Source organism: Falco naumanni, chromosome 6, assembly GCF_017639655.2.
Source record: "Falco naumanni isolate bFalNau1 chromosome 6, bFalNau1.pat, whole genome shotgun sequence".
In the NCBI taxonomy this organism is placed as follows: domain Eukaryota; kingdom Metazoa; phylum Chordata; class Aves; order Falconiformes; family Falconidae; genus Falco; species Falco naumanni.
The window spans coordinates 86250393-86276849 of record NC_054059.1 but is presented as its reverse complement, the minus strand read 5'-3'; the positions used below and the strand labels follow the sequence as shown (position 1 = coordinate 86276849).

Genomic DNA, 26457 nt, shown 5'->3' with positions numbered 1-26457 from the left:
GCAACAGAAATGAAAGCTGCAGAACTGGAGCTGGAACCAGTTTATTCCATCTCTATACCGTGTGTTCATTTGTCCTTAGTATCAAAAACTATTAACTTTTTTTTTCTCCCCACCCCCCAGGGAGGCAATAATGCAGGGCATACAGTTGTTGTGGATTCTGTGGAGTATGACTTTCATCTTCTGCCAAGTGGGATCATCAATCCAAAAGTCACTGCATTCATTGGTAAGTGGGACATCTCTAAAAGATAGACAATACTGTAGTGACAGACTTCTGACATTGAAAAAACAAAATATATCTGAGGACATACAGGATCAGGATTTTTCTTCCTCAAATTCTCACAGGCCTGCACTGCTCTACTATCTTCTTACTGTTTTCTTAACTCAGTTGTGAAGTTTGTGTCATAAAGGTTTCTTTTATTGTCTTGGATAGTTCATCTTAGTTCTTACCTGTCCTGTCAGTGCGAACAGCTAGCTGCTCAGCTTGTCTTCATTCTCCCAATCCCTCTTGTTTTTTCTACTGATCATTTCTTTTATTCTCAGAATGCCTCCTCTCTGTTATAATCTTCAGCCCTGCTAAGTAGCTACCAGTACTTTTTGAAACATATATTTTTCCTTCCTTTTCCATTGGATTGTGAAATGAATGCTGACTCCAAAAGACTTCTGCACTATACAGTTCTTACCAAGAAGTCCTCTAAGGAGAGTACATTAGGTGGTTTAGGGCAGTGGCAGTGCTATGTCAGGATCTGTGATTTGTTTGCTTCCTGAAAGGTCGTTTAGATTGTCCTGTCTGTTGTCCCTACAAGCCTACTTACCCCCCTCCCTCTCTTGGAATCTTGTTTGCAATCCTATGGTTTTTTTCTTTGGATTGCTTCTATGACCAGCCTACTTAATAATGCTGTGTAGCCCTGAAAATTTCCTTCTAAAAATGAAGGTAAATATAAAACATGTCCACACAGCGTTATAACTATCCATGTACTTGTGTGCTGTTCCACAAGCATGACTGATCAGCACTTTTCATCCTGCTTTTCTGATACCCAGAACTCCTGCCCCTGACTTAGTGGGCTTCTCCAAATCAGGACTTCATTGCCTTGCTCTTCCTGTCACTTCTTCCTGGATGTGTGACTGCTCTGAGCCTGTAGTCTTGCCTCTCAGCTTGGTTACATGTGCCAAGACAAGACAAATGGTCATTGACACGTTTACTAAGTGTAGCAGCTGAAGAGCTTGCTAGTTACTTGATTCATAAACAGTGCTTGCTGAATTCTTGGGTCCAGCTTGTAGTGACTCTATGCTTGCAGTCAGCATTAACTCTACTTGATGGAAATTGGTGGTGAATTGCCTCTTTTCTGCTGTTATGTTGTGTCTTAGAGTGGGATAGTTTTGGGTCAACTTGCCCTGCCCAATACTTCTACAGAAGTTGAGCCAGTGAGTGTGGGAATAGATTTCCTCTGATGAAGGGGAGGTTGGGATGTTAACTGCTTCTAGTTTTGAGGGCTGTGGCTAATACTACTTCTGTTCTCTCTTGATGTGTTAGTGTATTATGTTTCTTTAAAAGGTCATTGCTTAAAAACAGTAAAAAAGGATGCCCATTTGCCATGTTTTGTTTGGTGAACTCAGAACTGAGTAGGAAAGTCACCATCCTTTAAAAATACAGTGGGCAGGAGAGGGCTTTTTATAAATTCTCTTTGTCTGTAGATGCCATCTCTTGGTCTTATCTGTTCTGAAGTTTGTTCTAGGTTCTTTTAGGTCTGCCTTGTGTTCAAAAACTTTTTTGGGAAAAAAAAATTATCTGGCTTAGGATTCTACTGAAAAGGTTTATAGATTGGGTGGAGTGAGGGGGTAGGGCAAGGGCAAAATGATTGGAGTGTTACGATAGATTATTACTATTGATTAGGACTGTACTGTGAAGGTTATAGTGAAGAAGTCTTTTGTATTTTGGTGTTTAGAATGCTTTTATTTATGTGAAATTAGGGGATACGCAAATAGTTCCAGATGTCAGGTCCCTCGATTCTTTAGCTAGATGTTATCATGCCAGTAGCTTTGGATGTACTGATTTACTGAGTTTGGTATGACCTTAAGATGGTTCAGTTTTGTGATATGAAACGGCTCCTTAGGTAATCAGCGATGCCAGTTAATTGCATGAGCTAGTAGTCATCTTCTGAGCAATGTGACAGCTGTAGGAAAGTGAGCTTGCTTTTGATAGAGCTTTTCCCCCCCCTTTTTTTTTTTTGCTAGTCTCTTAACAAACTCAGCTCTATATACAGAATATTCTTGTCTATTTACAGCAGAAGAGTGCCTGAGGGGATGCTGGTGTTTATAACGATGATAGAAGTGTGCTATGCTTTTAAAAAACAATAGGGTTATTAAAATGAAGTACAAAGAGGGAAGTTAATTTTAAGCACCAGGAAGAGGAAGTTGCATTCCAGACTGTTCCACAGTGCTGTTTGTGCTGATCTAAATGGAAAGTTTGTTGAGTTTAGGAAAAAGATTCAGTGCATGTAGTTAGAAATACATGCTTAAGGTGTAAATTACTCTTTTACAGACAAATTCCTAAGAATAAAAATTGCAGTGTCTTTAAAGTTTAAAAATTTAAATAAAATATTCTGCATACAAAACAAGAAGTGTCTTTGAATTGTTTGGAATATTTTTTTCCATGCCTAACATAATTAACTTTTATGTAATGGTTTTCTTCAGGAAATGGTGTTGTAATTCATTTGCCAGGACTCTTTGAAGAAGCTGAAAAAAACTTAAAGAAAGGAAAAGGTGAGAAAATTTTAAGATACTACTCTTAAAATAGTTCGTGGCACCCAACTCAGAAGTTTTAGATAGAGGATGCCTTTGTAGCAGTTATATACAATGCGTTTTTCCAGAAATCCATTTAGCTGCTGGTTTCTGACAGGAGTTTCACTAGAAGTCCCAGGGTCCTCATGGGAAGACAGACAAAAGGAGTCCCTACAGTTTCAGAAGACAACATGTTCTAAATATGAATTATCTGCAGACATTTTTCTTTGCTTGAAGTAGTGAATTTAAGAAGTTAAACAATTTGTTGAAGCATGTTATCTGCTCATAGTCGTCTTACCTCTTAGAATATTAGTGTACAGTTTGATATGCGTTAATGTAAACAAATGCTGTGGTAATCACTTCTTGATTCTGAACTCAGTTTTTGGATACTATCTGTTATGTCTATGGCCATACTTGGCAGCAGTCTACTATAAGTGAGGTAAAGCAGTGGTCTAGGTTATTAAAAACCCCAAAAGCTAGTAATTGATTGCTGGAATTGAGGAGCTAGTAGAATAGCTAGAATTCTTCTCCAAAATAAGCCTGACTTTCTCAACTGTGTAGACTGATGCCAAGTTTTAATTATTGAAATCTACTTTTTTACCTCTGGCACATGATTGTTCAATCTTTAAATTGATTGAAGACTAAACATGAGAAGTATTTATTCTTTATACATCAGAAGACAAAAATGCTATATAGCACATAATTATTTCGTTTTGTCTTTTAAGGGCTAGAAGGCTGGGAAAAAAGACTAATAATTTCTGACAGGGCTCATATTGGTAAGTTCCTGTTTGTGGTTTAGTTTTTTGTTGGGTTTTTTTTTGTTGTTGTTAATCTTTGTTTTCTCTGAACTTTCCGTAGCAGTAAAAATTACAGTTTTTGGCCATGTCTGTATATAGACATGGACTTTTCTTTGGATTAAGTCTCTATATGCTGCTTTGGTTTATTGAAGATCCTAGAAAAAAAATCGTTCACTGCTCAGGACCTTCCCAGGTTTCTATTCTAGGAACTCTTTAATCCTATTCCTTCAGCATACCCTAGTCAGGAAAGCAGGTTCACTTTCCAAGCCTAAGGTGAGAGGCGCAAAGCAGTCAAAAGCGGTCCAGAAGTTAATTAACTGAAGGATTCATTTCCCCCTTTGGTGTAAAAGTAGTGTTGTTTACCGCAACTTCTCTGCTGGGAAACCATGTGATGGGGTGTGACTTAAACTAGCAGGCTCCCTACCCAGTAAATTGCCATGTACTCCAGGAAGGAGAATTCTTGGGAAGTGCTCCGTAAGGGTGGAGAGAACAGCAGCGCTCTCCTGGGGAGCTCAGCAGTCAAGCGTTGATCCAGCCTATATGTTCCAGGCAAGTCTGCAGTTCAGAGCCTAGAGTAAAATAGTGTTTAGAGTCCAAACCACCAACACAGAGCTTCAGAGGCTCTTCCTGTGTCACTTCTAGGACATATTTATTATGTAAATTCATCCTTTAAATTAGATCTGTAGATACTGTAACATAATGGTTACATAGCCCTTTTCCTAATACTTGGGGTTTATTGCTGCTGTGGTAGTCATTTCCTGAAGATGCAGACTTTTAGACCTGTCAGATAAAAGCTTGCAACACTGGTAAAAAAAAAAAAAACAAACCCAAGAAGCAAAACCAAAAGCAAATTCTTTTTTCCAATCTGGATTATGTTATTTCAGCATAAATACTTTTTTACTTTGGAGAAGGTGCTGAGTTTGAAATAGCTGAGTAACTGTTCTTGAGTTAACTGCAATCCTTTCTCTTAATAGAATCACAGTAGGTGAATTACTTGGAAATGACTGGGATTATTAGAAAAAAACTGTTCTGCGATGATTATATTGCAATGGCAATACTGTAAAGTTTTCATGACTAAACAGGTCCAGAGTAAGAAGGACCAGTTACTGTCACCCATAACCATTCAGCCTCTTAACAGAAATGAACTTTCAGAATGCTTTTGTTTAGAAAGCTTTGGTAACAGTCCGGAGATCTGTTGCCCTGATAAATAGGCCTCCGCTAAAATGGGTATTGGCAGGCTGTGAATGATTAGTCTAACAAAAGATCAACCAAAAATGGGTTCAAGCTGCTGGGGATAATCTAATCCTTTAAATTATGGGGATGTGTGGAAATAAACAGAAAAATAAATTGGTAAGGCAAACATGGAAAACCACGCCTGTTCTAGAGGGACTAGAGTACTTGTTAAATGAGTCTGTTTCTTGCAAGTTTTCAGTCTTTCCTATGTGATGGATAGTTTAGTTGTTTAACTTACAGAATGTAGTATTTAAGAAAAATAAGCTGGCTTCTGTTAACCTGCAAACTGTTGCCCCACTGTTTGTATTTGAGGAGTCTTGTCAGGTTTTTTTATTTTTTTTTTCTTTTATGTCAGATGAAGACTTGTTGCAAGGAGTACTTTGAATAATCTTTGTCATTAATAGTATGTAATGCTTTAAAAAAAATCATTGATGCTTGTGAAGATGTTTTCTGTTTATGTAACAGACAATGATGGCAGCTCTTTTATTTCCAAATATATTTTAATTGATGTTGTCTAAAACATAAAATGGTTGAAGAAAGCTTGAGAATGTTTACTGAAAGTTCCCAGCTTAAAGTTCAGCATGTGACATTTTTTATTATAACCTGTTTTCCATGTTTTTTTCAACCACATGTTTTCTTTGTTGTCCTCTATACATTCTTTTGGGCCACTACAAAGCTGAAATGGCTTAGTTATTCTGTGGGAGGTACATACACAGTCTGCAAGTAGTCTACAAAATGATTAAAAAAAAAAGTCCCTGAAAAACATTAGATCTCTTCCCTGTGAAGAAAATGTAAAAGGGGAGAAAAAAGATGTCATTTTATTTGTTTCTCCAGTGTGTATATTTTTGTTTTCCACATTGATGAACAGGGCTAGAACTGATTTGAAGAAATTGTTACTGATATGGTAATTTGTATCTCACAAATTTTGTATTTGTTGTTTTTATTTTCATAGTATTTGATTTCCACCAGGCTGCTGATGGCATCCAAGAACAACAGAGGCAAGAACAAGCAGGAAAGAAGTAAGTAGTTTTATTTTGTCAAACATCAAATAGTTTATTACATAAAACCATATGACTTAATACATTAGATTTATGTTATTTGTCATCAAGTTTAAGAAAGTATTCTTTATCCTGATAACTCTTTAATGTGGAAGATGCAGGGATTATTTCCTAGACTTTTGTCCTCCAGTGGCTAGCAAAAGATTATATTCTTAATGAAAGGGTTATATCTTGATATTTTGCCTTATGAAAAAGTTCCTAGTTCTTAATTTGCTTTATAAAAAGGGTTCCTGCTTCCTAATGTTTTGTTTACTGGAAGTATTTTTTTCTGTAAAAATATATTTCTGTTTACAAAGATTGAAGGACCTTTTGTCATCTCCAAGTAACTTAAAAGGTCTGATATGACTGGTTTGGTATCTCATGAAGCTTTGTTGTCAGAGGTGTATGTAAATGCTCACGTTGTCTACTACATGCTGCTGCTGACTTTCTGAAGCTTTTGAAACTTGTAGAAACTAGCTGCCTTGTTTCTAACTTATGGTTTCCAAGTAGCTCACTGGTTCTTGGGGATGGGAAAGAAGCTGGCAGAATTAACTGTGACATATCTGCAGCTGGAAAGTAATGCAGCACTATAGACTTCTGAGATACCAGTAAACTCGGTCTCTCTTCTTGGAAGTTTGTCTGTGCAGATGAAAAGTAACTCAGTCTTCCTTACTGAGACCTGTAAAAGGTATCCAAGGCAATAACCTTTGAAGAGGATGTCTGATATTGGCATATCTTGCTTCACACAGGTTGCTACTGAGTGGTAATTTGTCAGTTATTCTTGCAGTGGGTCATTTTTGCATTTGACTGTCCTGTACCAGCTCTCTTGTTACCTGTTATTTCAGGTATTAAAAAGTAAACAGGAAGAATATACATCCATCCATATATGTATAATATATATATTTGGAACAGTATACTTTTTTTTTTTGAGCCAGTATATGTATATCAGCTATTCTTGAATGTTTATGGAGCGCAAGCTAAAACTGCTGTATGACAATATCTGCAATTAAAAACACAGCTACTTTGAGAAGGAACCATGCTACTAGTTAGTATTAAAGATTACAAAGGAAAACCCAATGAAGAAATAACCAGTTCTCTCCAATTAATTTGTTTTAAAGAAACCCAGAACACAAAATTGCAATCAAAACTAAAAAACTTAAGTCACTCTTAAAAGTGCTGTATTTCTTTCTGTGAGGTTCTTGAAATTTGGCCACGATCATACAGTTTTCAAGTTCGTTAAAACTGCTGATGGGTTGAAAGTACTAAGTTATCTATTTCTTCCTAAATTCTGAGGCTATTTAAGTGACTGTCGTGGGGGAAGTACTACAGACTGGCTGAGAACAGCCTGTCATAAACGTATTATCCAAAGACATGTCGCCTGTTTGTTTGGGGTGGGATGAGGAATTGAAATAGCCTGCTAGCATGCCTTAACTGGAGATTTGACTGCATAGCAAGTTTGGTATTAAAACTCTTCTGTGTTTAACAGTTCAAAGTTGATCATTATAAATAGTAAGTTTATTTTTTATTTTAACTGAATGCTTTTATCTATTCAAATGTAGCTCAAAACCAGTCACAAGTAAGGCTCATGTAGCTTCCCTTGCAGAAAGGTTATAGAAAAGGTGATCTAATATGGTATATTATGCTTATACAGTTGTTGTAACTTCTATAAATACAGTCTTCTGACAGCTCAACTCTTTTTTGAATTGGCATGTCTTAATGAAACAAAATAAATGGAAACCAGTTCTTCACTAAAAACATTCTCTGTGGAGGGTATGAATTGTGGTGGAGGCTGGAGTCAGTTGTTTAAGCCACAGTGTCCTGGTCTGGTTAAATGATAATATGTGATGCAAAGTTAATTAGAATGTCTTTCTTTTCGGACTGGAGGCAAATATCACTTCCTGAGATTACTCAGTATTGAATGTAATTGGAAGAATTTGGTTTTTTCCAATATTATTGTTTTGAATTTTGCTTTATGGAGGACTTTCTTTAGGTCTTCAGGACAATTTTTTAGGAAGGTGTTTAGTTAGTTTTAATTCATAATACTGAAGGATGCTGTCTTGGCATTCAGTTCCTTAAGTGTAGAAGTTGAGAATTGTATAGAAATAAATGTATGAGAGTTCACTAAAGTATGGGAAGTTACTGGTTTAAAAACAGAAGTATGTAGCAAATAAATATATTAATGTCTATAAACAGTAATGTTCTGAAACTAAGTTGCATACTAAAAGTATCTTGTGTTTTAAATGCTTAAAACAAGGTTCTAAATTAAAACAATATTCTAAAATAACAGCATTTCATTTTATGCTAAGGATGTATTAGCTTTAAAGAAGAAACACCTTTGTTTTATATCAAGAATAACTGCTGTTGTTATCTCTTGAAAGTTTGGGAACTACCAAAAAAGGAATCGGTCCAGTATATTCTTCAAAAGCAGCTCGAAGTGGACTCAGAATGTGTGATCTTGTTTCTGATTTTGATGAATTTTCTGAGAGGTAATTTCTGGTCTTTAATGCATAGTTGTAAGCCTGGTTTTTGGTTTCTGGGTAGTACCCTGTGTAAGCAATTATATCTGGTTGCTGTTGCTCTTAAAATGAAAAAATATTTTAAAATAAAATAATTTGTAATTAAATTATCTATTTCTAATTACTAGAATATTTTATTCTTTAAGAATGTTTAATTACTTGCATAGCTGGTAGCTTCTGCAGTTACATAGCTAGTAAAACCTGAGGTTGGTGGGGGCTTGAGGAGGAGAACAAAAACCTTAGTGAAGCATTTTTGCCTTCCAGGTTCAAAGTGTTAGCCAATCAGTACAAGGCGATATATCCTACCTTAGAGATAGATATTGAAGGGGAATTGAAAAAGCTCAAGGTAAGCCTGCTTCTATCTGTTAAATGATATAATCACTGTGTGCTGCTATTGGTACATAAATCTCTTGGTGACTGATGCTCGTGCTTGTGTTAGGAGTTAAAACACAGTACATATCATGGGAAATTGGTATGGATCACTTTTAAAGAGTCTACTCGCATCCTTAAAGGCACTTTTGACCCCACTTTATGCAGCATTTCAAAACTTTGTTTCAAGAGAAATATTGTAAACTTTAAGGAACAGGCTTGTAAGGGGAGAATTGTATTTGACTTCTGCTTGCTCAAATGTACCAGCTACAAATAAAGAACTCGAAATTGTAATTGGGGAAGGTGATTTTCATTGTAAAGCAGAATATTCATTCCTTGTGTCAAAACTTAAGAACTGAAGTAAATTATTAATCTAAGTAATAAGCCTTAAAGGAAAGAAACCCCACTGTCTAACAACATAGAAAAATGTAAGTTGATAGCAGCAGAACTAATGAAGCCTGATTGCCAGCAATCACAATAGTCTTGTGATTAATTATGAATTCTGGTTTGATGTTTTCCCTGCAATTGGGACAGTTGTGAGATTTCTTAGTATTAATTCTCTAATGCCTAGTAGTGTAGTTTTTGCAGTGCACCAAGGTTCTTAATTGAAAAAAACTGTCAGGTGTCCTACCCCTACCCAGCTTTTTTGTTCATGCATTTTATAGTAACTTAACTGTAGGAGATATATATTTTTTTTTCTTACTGCTTAGAAAACTTCAACCAAATCTGACAGATTTTTTTAAAACCATTGAGGTATGTGTGGAACACGGGAGGGTGTGCAGTTACATGTTTAGTTCTTTCAGAAAATCAGGCCAAAGAAATAATCCTTCTTGTATCTTTAGTTGCCACTAAATTCAATTTACCAGCTCTGGAATGGAGTATGTGGGTGTTCTTAACACTTCTGATTGTCTTACTTTAAATAATATCTGTTACACGTTGAGTTGTAGTATTTTTATCAATACATAGACCGAAAAATTGGTTACAGTTGAGGGTTTTATAATGCTTTATATTTTACTTAATACACATTAGGATTACACAATATCTGAAACTCATTGTTAGGATGGAAACAACATTTATTTGTAGCTTGAGGAGAATTACTTGTATGTAGTGTTTGTTTTATGCTAATGCACCTGATTAAATTCTGAAAGACAAAGCATTATATTTAATGTGAAGTGAATCATTAGAATAAGAACTTCCATATGTTCTCACGGGGAAAAAAAGCTGTGTACCAAGTGTTAATCTGAACATTACTGGCTTCTCACATCCAGCTGCTTGGTGGCACTCAGGTGCTTGGCCCTTAATTCCAATAAGTAACTTTTTACTTCTACTTACAAACATACCCGTGTATATATCACAGATTAATGCTGCTTTACAATTGTGTGCATTTGTTGGCTTCAGATGGCCAGGAGTAGAACTCCCCACATGCTCATTTTGGGGGAGAAATTTTGAACATTTGGAAATTAAATACTGAATACAGTAAAGTATTGTGATTATACTCAAGCATGAATATTTCTGAAGCATTTCAGAAGTCTGGATTTTATTTCTTTATTCTTTTTTTCCCCCCTTTTTTCCTCTTTTTTCTTTCTTTCCTCATAGGAAGAGCATACATGTCTAATGTTCTTCCTTCCTTCCCTTGTTCGCATATTATGGCATATTTAGCATTTTTTTTGTGTTTGCTTTTCCTTTTCAAAAGGAATGAGAATATTGTTGTGAGGGAGCACTAGCACTTGTGTATTGTGGCTGGCTTTATCATAATGGAATTATACTATACAATAGTCTTTTGTATTATTCAGGGCTGCATGGAAAAAATAAAACCAATGGTAAGGGATGGTGTTTATTTCATGTATGAAGCTTTACACGGACCACCAAAGAAGATCTTAGTAGAAGGTGCAAATGCAGCACTGCTGGACATAGATTTTGGTATGTATAACCTTTTTGAGACACATATCGCTATATACTTATGTTGTGAAAGAGGAACACTAAACAGACTTCTGTGCTAACTGTTTCAGTGGCAGAAATGTTTTGTGTTTTGGAAGAACAGTGCTCTCTATGACTAGCAAATAATTGCAGGAGGGGGAAGTTTATAATTACATTCTTTTGAAAAGCTTTAGACTCTGCTAAGATTAATTATTTGAATGACAGTATGGATCAGGTGACTATTCTTCAGTAGTGTGTAGTTTTACTTCAATGTCTATAAATTGCATATGAAATAACTCTGTCGTATGTATGTCTATGGAGAGCTTTCAGAGGCAAGGTAAATATGCAAAAATACTTGTTGACTTTCCGAGAGTCAGCTTGCCTTCCCCTCCCCCCCCCCCCCCCACCCCTTTATATAACACTTAAGTTTTCCATTGTTTCCTGATGGAAGATGCTGGTGATTGGGATTGGTAATGAGGCAAGAGTGAAAAGATGATCTCCATCAATTTGAAATTATAAATGGTGCACTTATTCTTAAAACACTGTAATTTTGCTAATAAAGTCAGTAGATTTTTGATAGAAACAGCTTTTTAAATGAGATTATGTTTATTTTATTGTAAATTGTTATACCTATGTATAGGCATAAGTGACCTATATGATTGGCTTCTGCATTTTGTCACGTTTTTCTTCAGTCTCACTAGCCTTGTAAGTGCATCATTTTTGTTGTTGGAAAGATGCTTAAGCCTGTAATGACTAATGTCAAACAAACATAAAATTGGCACGTGCTTTGCTCTCAGCTGATGAGTTCTGATATTGGGGCATTTTCAAACATGCTGAGTTTGAAAACCTCTTCTTTTAAGAGGAAGGTGCGTCTTGAGACTAATCACTGTAAGTGTAAGCACCAAATTCTCCTGTGATAATCTGAATATTGGAAGAAACTTCCTTTTTCAACAAGTCAAAAAAAAAAAAGAAAAAAAAAGGGAAAGAAGTCTCCAGATATGCTTGTTATAGGGAAATGTTTGATGCAAAACTGAGATATTTGCAAAGACCTTAAGGGGTGTTGTTTTTTGTAAGTAGGGAGGATTTTGGGTTTCATAAAGTACAGGAAATGCAAACAGTCTGGAACTCCTCAGGTACATCTATAATATGTACAGTTTTCTCCTGCCTTTGCTGTGAGACCCAGAGAGAGAGAGAGTATCTGCTCTCCTTAGGTAGATACCATCGGTGGATTGGACACTTGGGTTAACAACAAACGAGGTGTGGTAAAAAAGATTTGACAGTGGTTATTGGGCAATTTTTTGTGCCTTTGTGCACAGAAGTCTTCATACAGCGGTGTGAGTTTTATCAGTGTGTGTCTGTGGTCAGTGAGGATGGTAAATCCCCAGCCTTGCAGTCCATCCCGCTTTTCTAGAGTGTGTAATGAAGCTGGCCTGTGTGTATGTCGGTGGGGTGGGGGTGCAGGTGTGTGGTCTTTTTAAATACTGAGTGAGGATAAACCAGTATCAATATACCAGGCTGGGAGGTGAAAATGAGTAAAAATTGTTGCATTGACTCTGTGAAATCCGTGAGCTGTATTTACCTGTCAGCAAAGAAAAGCTCAACTACTGTGTCCCTAAGAAAGATAAAGACTAATTAGTGCTTGCAGAGTGCTGTTACGTATCACCTGTAAGCCCATGTCTTTCTCTTGGGAAATGTGCGTTAAGCAAAAGAAGCTAAAGATACCTGAAGCTGGTCTGCAAAACCTCACCAAACTGTGAAGGATTTTGACTTTCAAAAGTTGTCTGTATTGTTTTCAGTTCCATTTTTCTTGGTTGTTCCTCTCTTACCCATCTGACCCTTATACCGAAAGGGGAAGGGGGGGAAGTCTGAAGCATAGGTAAAAGTCTGTCACTTAATGTAGTTACTCTGTGGCTGAATTTGTTCAGAATACAAATCAACTAAGGACTAACATGCTCAGTTTCATCTACTGTTTTTTTTTTTTTTTTTTTTTAAGTAAAAGTATAAACCTAAGGATTTTGAGATGTTTAACTATTTTACCTTTGCTGTCCAGGATGCTTTTTAGATGAGGGCTGAATATTTAACTAGACAAGAACTCTCACCACTAACGAACTAGGCTATATTCCAGGAGTCTTTTTATTCTTTAATTTTCTTTGATTGTGGAAATAATTTTTTTTCATCTGATTATGTAAGCAAAATAATTATTTTCCAGAATTCTACATTTCTTCGCAGTTTCTTATCTTTATAATGTGCTGCCCAGTATGTAGAGCTTGTATTTTATTTTTTCTCCCAAAATAAGAAATGCTAATCCTGTATTTTCCAACTTCTTGATACCATTTTTTTAAGAGTTTCCCTTAAAATTTTCACATTGTTCTATTAGTGAATATGTTTTACATAAGATAGCAAGGCATGGTTTTCTGGTGTCTTATTCCAATTTTTGACTTATGGTCATTCAGCGTTGTTATGTACTCAACTTCTGCCTCTGTACCAGTTGAAGTAAGCAGTAAGTTTTTTACCTTTTTCAATAAAGAAGGATCAGACTATGTACATACAAAGCTACAAGCTCATTAAATATGTTCTTGACCTCAAAATACATTTATTGTGGTTTTGTTTTGCTTTTTAGTGTTGTAAAACCTAGGTAAGTGCAATGCAAGTACTGTTCCTCACCAGGTTAGATATTTTTTTAAGTAGTTTACAACCAGTGTTTTATTATTTAAACCCAATTTTTTCAATAGGCACATATCCTTTTGTGACTTCATCAAACTGCACAGTTGGAGGTGTGTGTACAGGTCTGGGCATGCCACCACAGAATGTTGGGGAGGTGTATGGAGTTGTGAAAGCATATACAACAAGAGTTGGAATTGGTGCCTTTCCTACGGAACAAAATAACGTGAGTATCATCAGCCCTAGATGTGACCTGTAACTGGGCGAAATAACTCGGTGTGTCTGTTGACTGTTAAATCAGCGTTACTGGTTAAATGCAAGTAGATGACAGTGTGTTTGGATGTCTCGTTCTTCTGGTTCTAGACTGAGCTTAAATGACTGCCAAATCTGGCAGTTTCTCAGACCTTCCTATGGAATAGAAGGCTAGAGCAGGAGCAAAGTTTGAGGGATTTGCTCTTGAATTAGAAATGGCGTTTTGTATTTCTGTTTTCATCCCAGTGGGCAACTTTGTGAAAAACTGGTAATTTTAAGGTTATTTACGATATTGTAAAATGTTATTAGGTGTACAGCTGCATCATGTATTGCAAATAATAAAAAAAGGCTTATGTAATTGTATTACTCTTTGTTAGGAAATTGGAGAATTGCTGCAAATGAGAGGTAAAGAGTTTGGTGTTACTACTGGTAGAAAGAGAAGATGTGGCTGGCTGGACCTTGTGTTACTCCGATATGCCTACATGATTAATGGATTTACTGCGTGAGTTATTTTGACAGCTTGCTGGCAACTTGACGTAAAATCATAAAATGCTACAGAGTGCTGTAAATTGTACATATACTCATTAGTAACATTCAGACTATTAGTACTGATTTGTTGATTGTTTTGGAATTTTGATAAATTAGCTGTCCCTTATTTTTCCTAGCATTAAGTGGTTTTATATTTGACACTTTGATACTCATAATTTTTTCTGTCTTTTACTTGTAGCGCATTGTTATTTCTCATTTAAAAATGATCTAAGAAGCACTTACATATCTTAGTACTTGATGCTTCAAGCTACCCCAACAACTGCTATCCCACCAAACCTCAACCAAATCAAATGCATTAGAAGGGTCTTAAGACCTGATACAGTTTGAGGGGTTTTATTTTGTTAGTTTTAGTACAGATGGGAGCCCATCAGTATCTTCAGCAGCATCTGTAAATGTAGAAAATTTAGATATGGCTTTGGGATTTTAATTAAAATGAAAATAGGTGTCTGAAAAAAACCTGGTATAAAATTTCTAGTAGATCAAACTGTATATACATGCCTGACTTAAATTTTCTTGTTTTTCTTGTCGCTTGTGTTTTTTATTTAAAATAGGATGCAGCCAGGTATTTACAGAGCCAGTGTTTGATTATTTTGCTGCCTTCAGTGGCAGAGGACAGGAACAGACAGCAACAGGCATCATGCTATGAAACAGTCTCAAATGTATGGCCATAAAGTATCTTGGCAGCACCCTGACCAATTAAAATTCTAACACTTAAAGCTATAGACCAGTCACTTTAATTGGATAATACATGTTCTTTGGATTTTGTCATTTTATTATAGTACTAGATCTTAAGGATGGAACAAAAAGGCTGGTTTAAGTTTTGTTGTTTTTTTTTTTAAAGTCACACCAGATAAATAGATTGGTGCCATATGAGCTGTTTCTCTAAGGAAAGACAATTAATTGCAATATGCAGGAATCAATTTTCCTTTTGGTATTTTTACAGATTGATGAGAGTTGTTGAACTTGTTTAACCAAAGTAATGTTTTTTTATAGATTGGCGCTTACCAAATTGGATATCTTGGATGTATTTCCAGAAATAAAAGTTGGTGTTGCATACAAACTAGATGGTGAAATCATACCTCATTTTCCTGGTAAGACTGCTTGTTTAACAATTTCAGATTTTCGTGAAATGTAATCTGATACCAAAATGCATTTGACCTGTAAGATTTATGACAGGAATGTGTTACTTCAGCATCAAGCCATTAATGTCTTCCCAGGTGCACCAGAGGCACCCTGTACCACACCTATACCTGCACCCTAAAGACACCTGTACAAAGCATTGTCATTTGTCTACTGGAAAAATGCACAATGCTATATAAAACTTCTTAAATGTGGATGTTGTTCGTGCTTTATCCCTTTCCTTTAATACATACTGCATTACCTTCAAGCTAAATTGGAAGCTTGTTTCACACTAAAAACCCAGTCTTTTATTCCCACTACTGTATTCATGCCCTCTTCTAGCAGGACAAGTCTCCATTTAAGCGTGCAGTGAACCACACGAGAGAATCGATACCCTTAAAAAGCCAGGTTTTTCCCTCCCTGTATTAATTTTCCGAACAGTTCAGTTCCCTGAACAGAGCACAGAGCAGCCAAAAACCTGCAATGGAAAAGAGGGAAAAGGAGGGGTAAGGGGAGGGAATGAGCAATTAGTTTTGGTGAAAGCAAAACTATTTTCTAATGTAGGACCATCATACGTCCTCTTAGCATGATAGAAACTATAGCTCCCGAGACGAACGATGGTTGTTTTAGTGATAAGTTTTATCTGAAAAACGTACCTGCGTGTTAAACTATTCAGATACACAAAACATTTTTCCATCTTTTTTCAGTTTGCTACAGTAGAAATACTTCAGAAAAAGGAAGAATATTAACCAGTACTAAAGATCAGGATTTCTAATTTTTCTAATGTGCACATGGATACCTGTTTCCATTCTAATTACTACCTCGGGGTTTGATGCTGGTCGCAGGTTACAATTTTCCATATGATATCATCAGCTGAGAACCTTTTGTGGTTGAGGAGATCAACTGTAGTAATCAGATGCAACTCACAGCAGGATTTATGTAGTATAAAGATTTAATTGTGGGTGAAGAAATAAGTGATGATCTGCCAGTAGTCCCTGAAAATAGCACATAGCTGTTAGAGAAATTCATAAGGCATTAACAAAAAAAATCTTCTGTTTCTCCATGTGCTTGGGGGAGTTCTCTAAAGTTTGTCCTTCAGTATCTTCCAACAAAAGTGCCAGTGACAGTCTGAATGCATACCGAATGACATGGCATGCACTTTTATTCAAGTTTGTGCCAAACCAGGGAATGCTTTTCCCTTTAGAAGACTCAGATATTCCCTGATTGATGCCCTTCTCAAAATATTAAGGACATTTGTGTGTACGTCAGATGGCTTCTGAACATAATTTGATTATTCAAGATTGCACCTTGAACTGAGAGCTACTCAAATGCTTTATCTGTAGCCCTGTCATCTAACCTGGGGGCTATTTGGACTGTGGTGCTCAAGCCAGGAGGACCTTCTTTGGCAGTCCATCACTAAAGATGACAAAAACAGGTGGCTGTGTTTTCCAGTATTTAAGACCTCAGTGATTACTTCCTTCCTGGCCCCTCATTCATTGTGTCTCTCAGATGGGACCAGAATGTTGTTGTTAAAACTCCTGCGGGCAGGCTTTGCTCCCTGTATATGCCCAGGTGACAGGTAGCTGACCTTTGGTCACAGCAGCGCAACGTGGCTCACCTGCTGGACTGTATTTTTCTTTACTGTATGAATAATTAAGAATTCTAGTAGAAATTTAGTAGAAACTGGTGTCTTTGCTGTTGACATGCTGTCTTCCTTAAGTGTCAGGAAGGAGTTTGAGCTGAACTTCTGGTAAGCTGGAAGATGTTGTCTCTCTCAGTGCCTCTGTGTTCCACACCTCTCTCCCTGCTATACTCCTCAACATTTGGCAGGATTTTCAGCACATATGCTTCAGGTTACTTATACCCCTACCCCGGCATAAAAAACCAAAAGGTAACTCTTCCCACTTTGTGTTTTGCAGACCATTAGATTATTTCCGCTGTCTACATCTCTGCATTCTGTGCACTTGAATAAATTTTTTTTTGTTTGTTTTAAACTTGCCACTTCGACATTTTGAATTTAATTTAGAAGAGATCTAGTCTGGCAGTCTCTCGCTGGCAGGGTATTTCTTTCTCTCTCCCTTCCCTTCTCTTGGAGATGTTAGTGATTTATCCTTGTGAAATGACTGTCTCTAAATTAGAAACACACACAGTGCCCACCATCTTGGGGGAAAAAAGTGCCAAATTTCATATATTGTTCCTTTTTCCACCTGGATCAGAGAATCATACGAGTCTCAGGTTTTTTTAGCTTAGATTTCTGTGGGCATTTCTTCATCTCCTGTTAAAGAAGAACTGAAAATGTCTTGTAACTTATAGCGGACTTCAGTTGGTAATATTGAGGCTGTAGTCTTGCTGTGGAGCTGGCCAATATCTCCATTTCTGTTTAGTCCTAGGAGTTTATGAAAGAAAGATAGAACTCCCTGCTGGCTCTGAGCTTATCGGTTTAAAAGGAATGTGAAAGCCATGGTCTAGTCCTACTGATGTCCTCTGTCCAAGTGCAGGCATAAGTTGATCTCAGCACAGACAGACACTCAGGAGACTTTGAAAACAGATCCTTAGGAAATGGGGAGATTATTTTGGAGAAGCTTTACTTCATGCTTTTTTTTTTTTTTGTTGGTGTTTTTTTTTTTTGGTTTTTTTTTTTTTTTTTTTTTTTTTTTTTTAATCTTGTGCTCTTTCCCTGGCCTCTACTCTAGAACAAGAAGCTAGGCCCCACTGTGCTTGATGCACCTTTGGTCTGACCTATATGACTTTTTATGTTCAGTTTCTGGAAGTTGCTGGAAGATCTTTCTCTTACAATGATATCAAGATCCCAAATTTCAGCTATTCTTTTTCAGCTGGAAGTAACATCACATTTTTCCCTCTCCAAATTATAGCACCAGACTATCAGATACCATTATATCGGTTTTCTCCGTTATCTTAATTCAGCTGTTAATAAGGAATATTGCAGAAAGCCTAAAAGATAAATCATTGGTGCCTGCATGTGTTACTACACTGAACTCAGTTTATGGCTTGTCTTTACCACACAGCACCTATTATCACACCTGCTGGAGTAAAATAAGAGAATAATTTGAAACATCAAGAAATGTATCCCTTCTTTTTCTTCCTCTCTTTTTGAAAAGTAAAGAATTGAACTAATACGGAGTAATGGAAGATTGCAGACAAACTTGGACCATTCAATTCTAAGTGCTTTCAGTTTTCTCCCACCTAGCCTTAGCAGAGAGGCTTCAAAGTAAAAATCCCTGTGGACCTCCAAGATTAGATGTTCAATCACATTCCCTCTTCAGAAAGAGGGAGGCTGGCATCGTACTCTAGACCATCTGTGCTTTAGTCTGTGATTAGTTTGTGGTTTTGTCCTTTGAATATAGCTATTCTATTTTGGAGGTCACCTGGACAGCAGACAACACTTAGTTGTTGCTGATGATGACATTAAAGAAAATGCTTATCCTTAGCCTCTGCAACCCAACATCCTTAATGTGCCTGTCTGTCTGTCCTGATTAAAATAAGTATTGATTCAGGATCATTTGCCTTAACCTGTGAACATCTCAGTCCAAAAATTCTATGTTTCTTTGCTGTTGCAGGCTTTGAAGCCAGTATAGTCCGCTTTCACCCTCACTCAAAATGCCTAGTTCATAAAGGCTGTCCTTATGACATTGCTGCTGTTGAACTCTCACCTGCACCAGGAAAAATTATGCAGTATGCTGAGCCTGAATTTGTTTGCTACACACACGTTGGAAGGGGATTAGCTGTGGTTTTGTATTCGCACCTCTACTGTGCCTCTTGCACCTAAACCCTTCTCCTGGGTTGACTAGTGGTCTTTACAGGAGTGACTTGTTATGTAGGCTCCGTGTCTCAGATCATTAATTACACTGCCTTTGGCAGAACCCTGTCTTTTTCAGGAAGGCAAGGATGCCTGACACAACAAAAAAAATGTTTTTTTTTCAATGTATTTTGACCATTGTCAGGCTTAAGGCTTTTGTTTTGCTGCCCAGTGTTGTTCCAAGACTAATGTTCAGATAATTACTGGAATGGTTCAATTCCAGAGCAATGTGCCTAGCACCTTTCCCAGTACTTGGAATCATCACAGGATTCAGAGTTAATGGACGGACAGCATTGTAGCAAGCTACTAAATGAAGGAAAAAATGGAATATACTTACTGCTTCTATTCTGGGAAATAATTGAAACAGTTACTGAATTTTGCTTTCAGATCATCAAATTCCCTCATGAAGGGGGAGCTGGATCTTGGTATTTGTTCAGGGGAAAAGAAAAAAAAAAATCAACATTTTGGGGAATTACTTTTCCTGAAAAGTTTTCTGGACTGAAAATATTGTGGTTTAAGCTGCTGGTTTCAGTGCTGGTATAATCTTATGAGTAAACCTCTTTGTATAAGGAAAGAATAAAACGCTTTACAGTTGTGTGTTTGGTGGTAGAGAATATATAATCTTTGTGGATGTAATATTTGCGTTCCTGTTTTTCTCAGCTAACCAGGAAGTCTTAAATAAAGTAGAGGTTCAGTATGAGACACTCCCAGGATGGGATACGGACATATCAAATGCAAGGACGTTTAATGAGCTGCCTGTAAATGCACAAAATTATGTTCGCTTTATAGAGATGGAGTTGGGTGTTCCTGGTAAGTAAGCCAGATTTTTTTTGTCATTGTTTTGTTTTGTTCCTGCTCCATGAAACCTGTCTTGCACTGTATCTTAATGAATGCTCAAAATACTTAAAACTTGTTTGTCACTGTGTTTATTCTGATGTACCTAGTGATATTTGTAACTACTGTTTTACTTTTTATCTATCTATTTAGCAATTGAATTGAAAATTTTTGTGTTTTAATATTGCATTCTTTCTTTGGCTTATAGTATAGTTACTGTTCAGCTGAGATTTTTATAACTTTCTTAATTGTTTTTCAGATTGGTTATAATAGGGGTTTAAGTCTGCTGTCATTATATTATAACCCATTCCAGTGTGACTGCTGGTCTATTAATGTGATTAAATATTTGTGACAGTGAGAGGTCCTGAACTAACAAATTTCTCTTATGCTTCCTAATAAAGACGATCCTGTGATTCCATCCAAAGCTAGGAGTTAAGAGATGATAGGGATCTTCACTTTTCTCATAGTTTCTATGTATCTTTTTTTTCCTACGATCTGGAAAACTGATTTATTTATTATGGCAGCTTCAGGACTGTTTCTGCTTTTCAAAGTTATCAATGCTTTCTTACTCTGAGAGTAACAGACAGTTATAATTTCTTAATGTACTAATAGTATATGCTGTGGTTTTCTTCAGACTGTGGTACTTAAGATCTTAAGCACTTAAGTTTATATCTGATCTTAAGATACGATCTGGTCTTGCTTTGTATTACTTATAATAAAAGTTTGCTTTTCTCTCCTGCAGTTAAATGGATTGGAGTAGGGAAATCCAGGGAATCAATGATCCAGCTGTTTTAAAGATTTCAGATGCATGGAAGAAAGCACACTCCTCAAAAGACTGCTCATTCTTAAATGCATTAGTAGCCCGCAAAGCAAAGATGTTGGAAAGATAGATTTTTGCATGGAAAGAAATGCTAGAGTTGATACCCCCAAATCAGTTGCTACTCCTGAAAGACTTTAACATGAACCTCTATCAATTCTTGTTCAACTGCAATTTCCAGGACACTTGTCGTTGTTGTTCAAGGTGCCATCAGATTTTTTTTTCTTTACATAATATTTACTTCATAATGTAATTCCTGTTTGAAAATCTAAGGTAGCATTACTTTCATGACTGTTTGTCTTTGTTATCCTCTCTCTGCTTTTGGCGGTGTTACTTCCCTGAAATTTTAGACAGTAAAAATAATGCAGTTTTGCACAGATAGTTTTACATCCTCATTATTTGTATTCCTAAAGCTGTTGTATTCTTAATGGCTGCTCTTGTGAGTGATTAAAGAGGGGGGATTCTGATTTTATAATGCTATAAATGCTGTCTAAATTATTGTGTGATCTGTTTTTTAAAAAAAGATGTGATGCCAAGTTGTTAAGAATGTCCAGGTTTTTTTAGCTGTATAACACAGAAAACTTACTCTTTGTAACTCACAGAGGACACTCAAGCGTTTACCAGGAAGTGTGCGCAGAAAGTTAGAAAATTGATTGTAAAAAGTTCCATTTGCGATTATTAAAGAACCGTTCTGATTTTGAGTTAAAGGTTTTATAATGTTACTTTTTTTTTTTTTTCCTGGTGTTTTAAAAACCCTGTACTTCTCTGCTTCCAAGGCGCATATCTCAAACTGTTTCTCTAATTAAATGAGGTTATATTTATATTTGGTAAGAAATCTAACATTTTTATGCCCTTTTAAATTCCTTTCTGCATAGCAAATAGAAGGTCTTCCTTTGCAAAAGAGGCAAAGCACAGACACTTCCATAATTATAAATTAAGGATGCTTTAGAAATAACATTTAAAGTATTCAACGTATTTGATTTAGATCTAGGGAAAATAACAAGTATTCACCTCAAGACATCTGACATATTTTGCCTTATTAGTGTCAGGGAATGTTCTAGAATTATTTTATTTTATAACTATTACTATATATTCCAAAGAATCTGATCTCTTTTGGCAGCAACCCAATAATTACATATTTCTTTTCCAGATGTTTTGAGAATGAATTTGTTTTTACACACTATACTACGGTAGTCATTGGCTTCCTTTTGACTTAAAATAAAACTTACTTTGTTTCCTAAAAACAAGTTTTTATCAGGGTGGAGCAGTAGTTTTAGATTTAGTTTGGTAGATTTCTGCTATGCAGGTGAATATAATCAGCTTTTAACGCAAAATAAAAGTTATGAGGCCTTCCAGAATATTTCTTGGCTAACCAGGTGTTGCCCGAAATAGATTTGTTGGATCGATGCTGCTGTTGAGGTGTTCAGCACTGTGTTTGTGTCCTCAATTGAAATAAAATAAAATTGCAGATCATAAGAGGAGGAACAGGAGGGTTGAAGGATATTTAAGGAGCATTTTCTGTTGAATTGTTCGTATGTGACAGAGCAGTTAGCAAGGTGTGTATTTTACTTGTGTAGTATGTGGAAAGGGGAGGATACCACAGAATGCTGGAAAATTGGCAAATACATTGAGAGACCTTTGTATCAGCATTGCATGTGAAGATCATTCTCAGCATAAAACCCCAAACGTTTTCATACTCTTTTCTGGAGGGGATGAGTGTCTGGTTTTGCTGTCAGCCTTGCAGTCCAGGAGAGAACCATCCCATCCCTCCCTAGCTAAGGGACATCTTGACTTAAAAATCTCTTCCTAATTCTCTGATGAAGAGAAGGAGGGCTATAACTGTATGAAACATAAATTCCAATGTTAATTTAGAAGGAAAAAAACAATATTACTATTTTCTAGGGATGGAGGGAATTGAGCTTGCAACTTGAACAATATGTAATAGTTACTAAGTATTCTTGCCTTCCTGTAGCTGTAGGAGGCACCGCAAGGGTTTGTGGTGTCTGTGAAACTTGACAGCCAAGGGCTGGGGCCTAGCTGGTTCAAGGGGTGAGTAAATAAATAAGTAAATTAATAAATGAGAGCACGCTTGCCTTCAACAGTGAGTGAGTAAATGAGGGCTTACTATGTAGTTGTGTTTCACTTCTCCCAAGCAGAGACTTTCAAGTTCAAGGCCTGTTTCAATTCTTCCACGGTTGTAACTCCACTGTACAAACCACCCTGGTTTTTTGATGGAGGAATTCATATTCCCAGATGCAGCGGGATTTCTAATCAGTGTAGCTGGAGCCTAACATAATACAAAGTATTTGTGCAGTTAAAGAAGCAAACCAGAATTGTCTTGGATGCAAGTGTGATTTATATTCTGTTATTTTCTTTTAAATTCAGCTGAGTGTTTGTTTTTTTTGATTCTTCCACTCGACTGCAGGCCTGAAAAGCTGAGAACATCCTCCTACCAGTACTTGTCCAGATAATATATGGTCCAGGATCTGTTGGTGTATATTTACTCCCATGACCTGGAATGAAGAATTTTTCTCTTTGAATTTCAGGAGTTTAAACTTGGCATCTGTAAAGCTTATTATGTTGTCCCTGAATGCCAGTTTTGCCTAAGTTTTCCTGGAGTGAGTTCTTGAACTGGTACACAACACCTCCCTGGTGTCAGCAAACGGTTACAGAATGGTTATACCCTACCAAATTCCCCCCTCCCCCAGTGCTTTTGGTACCCCTTTATTTCATTTGTACATATGGGGAAATAGGCTGGGATGTGTTATCACTGATCTGAATGTTGTGGAAACAAATGTTAAAAGCTGTGGAGATCATTTCAAGTGCTGCATGCTCCACTCTTGGAACCATGCTATGTGCAGCTGTGGAAGCAAGGAGGAAGAAGAGATCAGCAACCTACCACCAAACTACCAGTGTGTTTAGCAGGGGCAAAGTTAAATGGCTTTGAAGGCACTTGCAGTTTTTCCTCTAGCCAAAATTCACTGTTCTGCCTGTTTTTTCTCCTCTTCATTAGTCAGGAGCCTGTTGGCCTCAAAAGGACTTGTCACACTTATTGGTGAAAGGCCTTTGGTTGTCTGTCACAGGCCAGTAGTGAACTGTAATAAAAGAGCAAACCATTACACTTCAAGGACAAGCATGTATGTCTCGGGCCCTTCATGTATACTCCCTTCCTCTCTGAAGTCTCCTCTGTTGCTAGCATGTAAGGAGAGAGGATGGCAGCACAGGACAGTAGTTGAAATTGATTCTCCTGCAAGTGTCCCCTCCCTGATGGCATGTTTTCAGGAGGCACGGGTACCTGTTAGACCTGACAAGGCTGACGACAGACAAGGTATTTCTATCTCGTGCTATTCTTGCTGCCACTGAAATATTTATGAGGCTGATTCTCCTAGGCTTGTGCTTAATAGCCCTTATGTCCCTACGGTTTAGCGAGCCTCCTTTGCTAACTAGAAGGGGAAGCGAGGGGCACTTCTGCTGCTTAGTCTTGCCATTTGTATTCCACGTATAATTGGGTTTTGGCATGCAGCTAATGGACAAAACCTTCAGATAAAGTGGCAGGCAGATAATGTTGATGCATGACAGCTGCTTTTGTCTATCATCATCCTGGAATCCTGAAAATCTCCTTTCTAATAGAAGATCATAGTTTCCTTTTGCTGTCGCAGCCAGCTCCCTTAATGAAACATAAGCGAAGATTTGACTGGTTTAGAAAAAGTAAAAGGCAAAGTAGCTGGGAATGAGTTGTTCCTTATCTTCAACCTGGTGAGTTTTCTCCTGCCCATACTGTTCCTAGTTTCTGAAACTGTGGAACTTAACAAACCCAGTGATACAGTAATGACGCACACTCCTTTTGGTGCCTGGCAGACGGCTGTGTGTGTATATGCGTACATGCAGATGATGTGTTCTTTGCAGAGACTTAGTTTTACACTGTTCTGTGTTGGTCTGAGTGTTACAATTCATTTGACATGTCATCTTGAAAATACTTTGCAATAAATATACATTCAAATATCATCCATTCAACTTTAAACAGATAATGTTGAGTCCTAATCTTCACTGCTGCTTCAAACTATTAAATCAAGTGTATCAAAGCAATGAATTTTCTTGCACTGTGTTAGTGCCTTTCAGTGGCTAATCAGTTTGTGCATACATCCAGGTACTTACTCTTTAGGTCTTTTGATATACACTACTGGCATTATCTACAAGTGTTTCAGTAACCATTTTTAGGTAACAGCTACAGGAGTACAAATAGTTTGCCTTGTTCTCATTCATCGGTTGCCTTCTGCGTATTACAGAGGGAGCTGGGGTACCTGAGTGTTGGTAGTGGAGAGAGGGTATGGCTTTGGGGGACGGCTGGCAGCTTGTATTTGGAGAAAGTGAGATGACTGTCCACTTTTTTTTTTTTTTTTTCTCTCCATGCAGTTCAGGACTAGTTTGTTTGCAGCAGAGTGAACCTCCCTGGCTCATCTTCTGTGCCCCTCTTGACAGGAAAACCAGCATGGATTACTCGTGTTGAGATACAGCAAGTCATATGCTGCTTTATGTGAAGTTTGATTGTACCAGTTGCTGGTGGTAGTCTTCGTTATTTTAATACGCATGTACTCTCTGAGAGCTGAAGTGTCAAAGTCGGGTTGGAACGGAGTTTCAGCTTTGTAGTTTACTGGAGCCAGTTGCAGTTTTCTGAAAGGTCTAGGCAAAAAGCATAAATCATTCTGTAATCTCATGCTGACATATGGTATGTAAATACCATGATCCGCCCAAAGGGTAGCCAACATTATAAATGTACTTTCTAATCTCCTGCTGAAATGAGCACTCAGTGTAATGCATCTGTAATCTAATAGATATTAACAGCCTGAGAATGTACACTAAGACCTTAATAATTCAGTATTGTTCGATTGGCTCCATCTGACTTGTAATTAGCACGATAAGAACTGTGCCTCTTGCAGTTGAGCAACTATAACTGCATTAGTTTAATATTACTAGTATTTTTAGAACCTTGACTTCCCAACAGAAATCACCTATGATTTTAATTTTTTTAAAAAAATAAAATGTATTTTGATGTTTATGTGCCATATAACAGGTTTTCGGGGGGGGGGGGGGGGGGGGGCGGGGAACAGCTGCTTGGTTGTTTTTTTTTTTTTTTTTTAACAACAATTTCCATTGTAGATTCTCACATAGTAAATTCAGGTCATGCAGCCCTCCTGGTATGACCAAAAACTTCTGGATGTAGCTTTGGTTTACGCTGCCTGGATTCTCTTGCTCCTTCTTTTAGGCCAAATTCATAAAAAATCATTAGAAGTTGTTGCAGCATTGCCCACAACAGGCATAAAAGGGAAAGGCTTATTCCACTGGTTGTAGGGATTTATTTTGATGCACGAGCCTACCCTGGAGCTCCTCCAGATGCGTGTGCCTCATGCATCCGTCCCAGTGCCTGGGATAGAAAACACTGATACCCTTTCAAGGAGGAACAACTGAGCTGATGAAGGAAGAAACAGAGGATAGTGAAGGTGCAAGCAGGAGAGTATAGAAGGCAGGAATCCCACCCAAGCTGTGGAAAAGCAATTCTTTTTCTGTAGCAGTTATGGAAAAGAAATATTTTTGTCCTAGTATAGAGTCTACAAGTATATAAGGGAGTGACACTGACAGCAAGGCAGAGTCTTGCATCTTTTGCCAAAACGTGAGTTTGTGCAGATGAATGCAGGTTTTGGGTTTTTTTTTTCTTTCTTCTCAAATTTAAGAAATAAAACCAGGGCGGACTTCTCCACTCCCA

General features: G+C 37.2%; 2 protein-coding genes across 2 annotated transcripts in view; one reads left to right on the top strand and one right to left on the bottom strand.

The window, feature by feature from the left end:
• The window catches only part of ADSS2 (adenylosuccinate synthase 2), a 40480-nt gene extending 19083 nt beyond the window's left edge, over positions 1 to 21397 (top strand). Inside the window, exons 2-13 of the mRNA XM_040597990.1 lie at positions 121 to 223; positions 2692 to 2760; positions 3504 to 3554; positions 5761 to 5827; positions 8224 to 8331; positions 8626 to 8707; positions 10524 to 10650; positions 13380 to 13534; positions 13938 to 14062; positions 15103 to 15200; positions 19706 to 19855; positions 20622 to 21397. Coding sequence (XP_040453924.1) covers positions 121 to 223; positions 2692 to 2760; positions 3504 to 3554; positions 5761 to 5827; positions 8224 to 8331; positions 8626 to 8707; positions 10524 to 10650; positions 13380 to 13534; positions 13938 to 14062; positions 15103 to 15200; positions 19706 to 19855; positions 20622 to 20674 — 1188 coding nt within the window. The 3' untranslated portion in view covers positions 20675 to 21397. The remainder of the gene's footprint in view (positions 1 to 120; positions 224 to 2691; positions 2761 to 3503; positions 3555 to 5760; positions 5828 to 8223; positions 8332 to 8625; positions 8708 to 10523; positions 10651 to 13379; positions 13535 to 13937; positions 14063 to 15102; positions 15201 to 19705; positions 19856 to 20621) is intronic.
• Positions 20912 to 25688, bottom strand: LOC121090043. Its single transcript, XM_040597992.1, has 2 exons — positions 25195 to 25688; positions 20912 to 23209 (listed from the first exon to the last, which is right to left on the bottom strand). The coding sequence occupies exons 1-2, from the start codon at positions 25460 to 25462 to the stop codon at positions 23052 to 23054; spliced, it is 426 nt and encodes a 141-aa protein (XP_040453926.1). The 5' UTR covers positions 25463 to 25688; the 3' UTR covers positions 20912 to 23051.
• Positions 25689 to 26457: the final 769 nt, after the last annotated feature.

Excerpts from the sequence above, each read along its gene's own strand:
- LOC121090043 (XM_040597992.1), bottom strand. The coding sequence starts at position 25,462 with ATGTTGGCTACCCTTTGGGCGGATCATGGTATTTACATACCATATGTC. Across the intron at positions 23,210-25,194 it reads CTTGCTGTATCTCAACACGA|GTCATGGGAGTAAATATACA; the intron begins GTAATCCATGCT and ends TCTTCATTCCAG.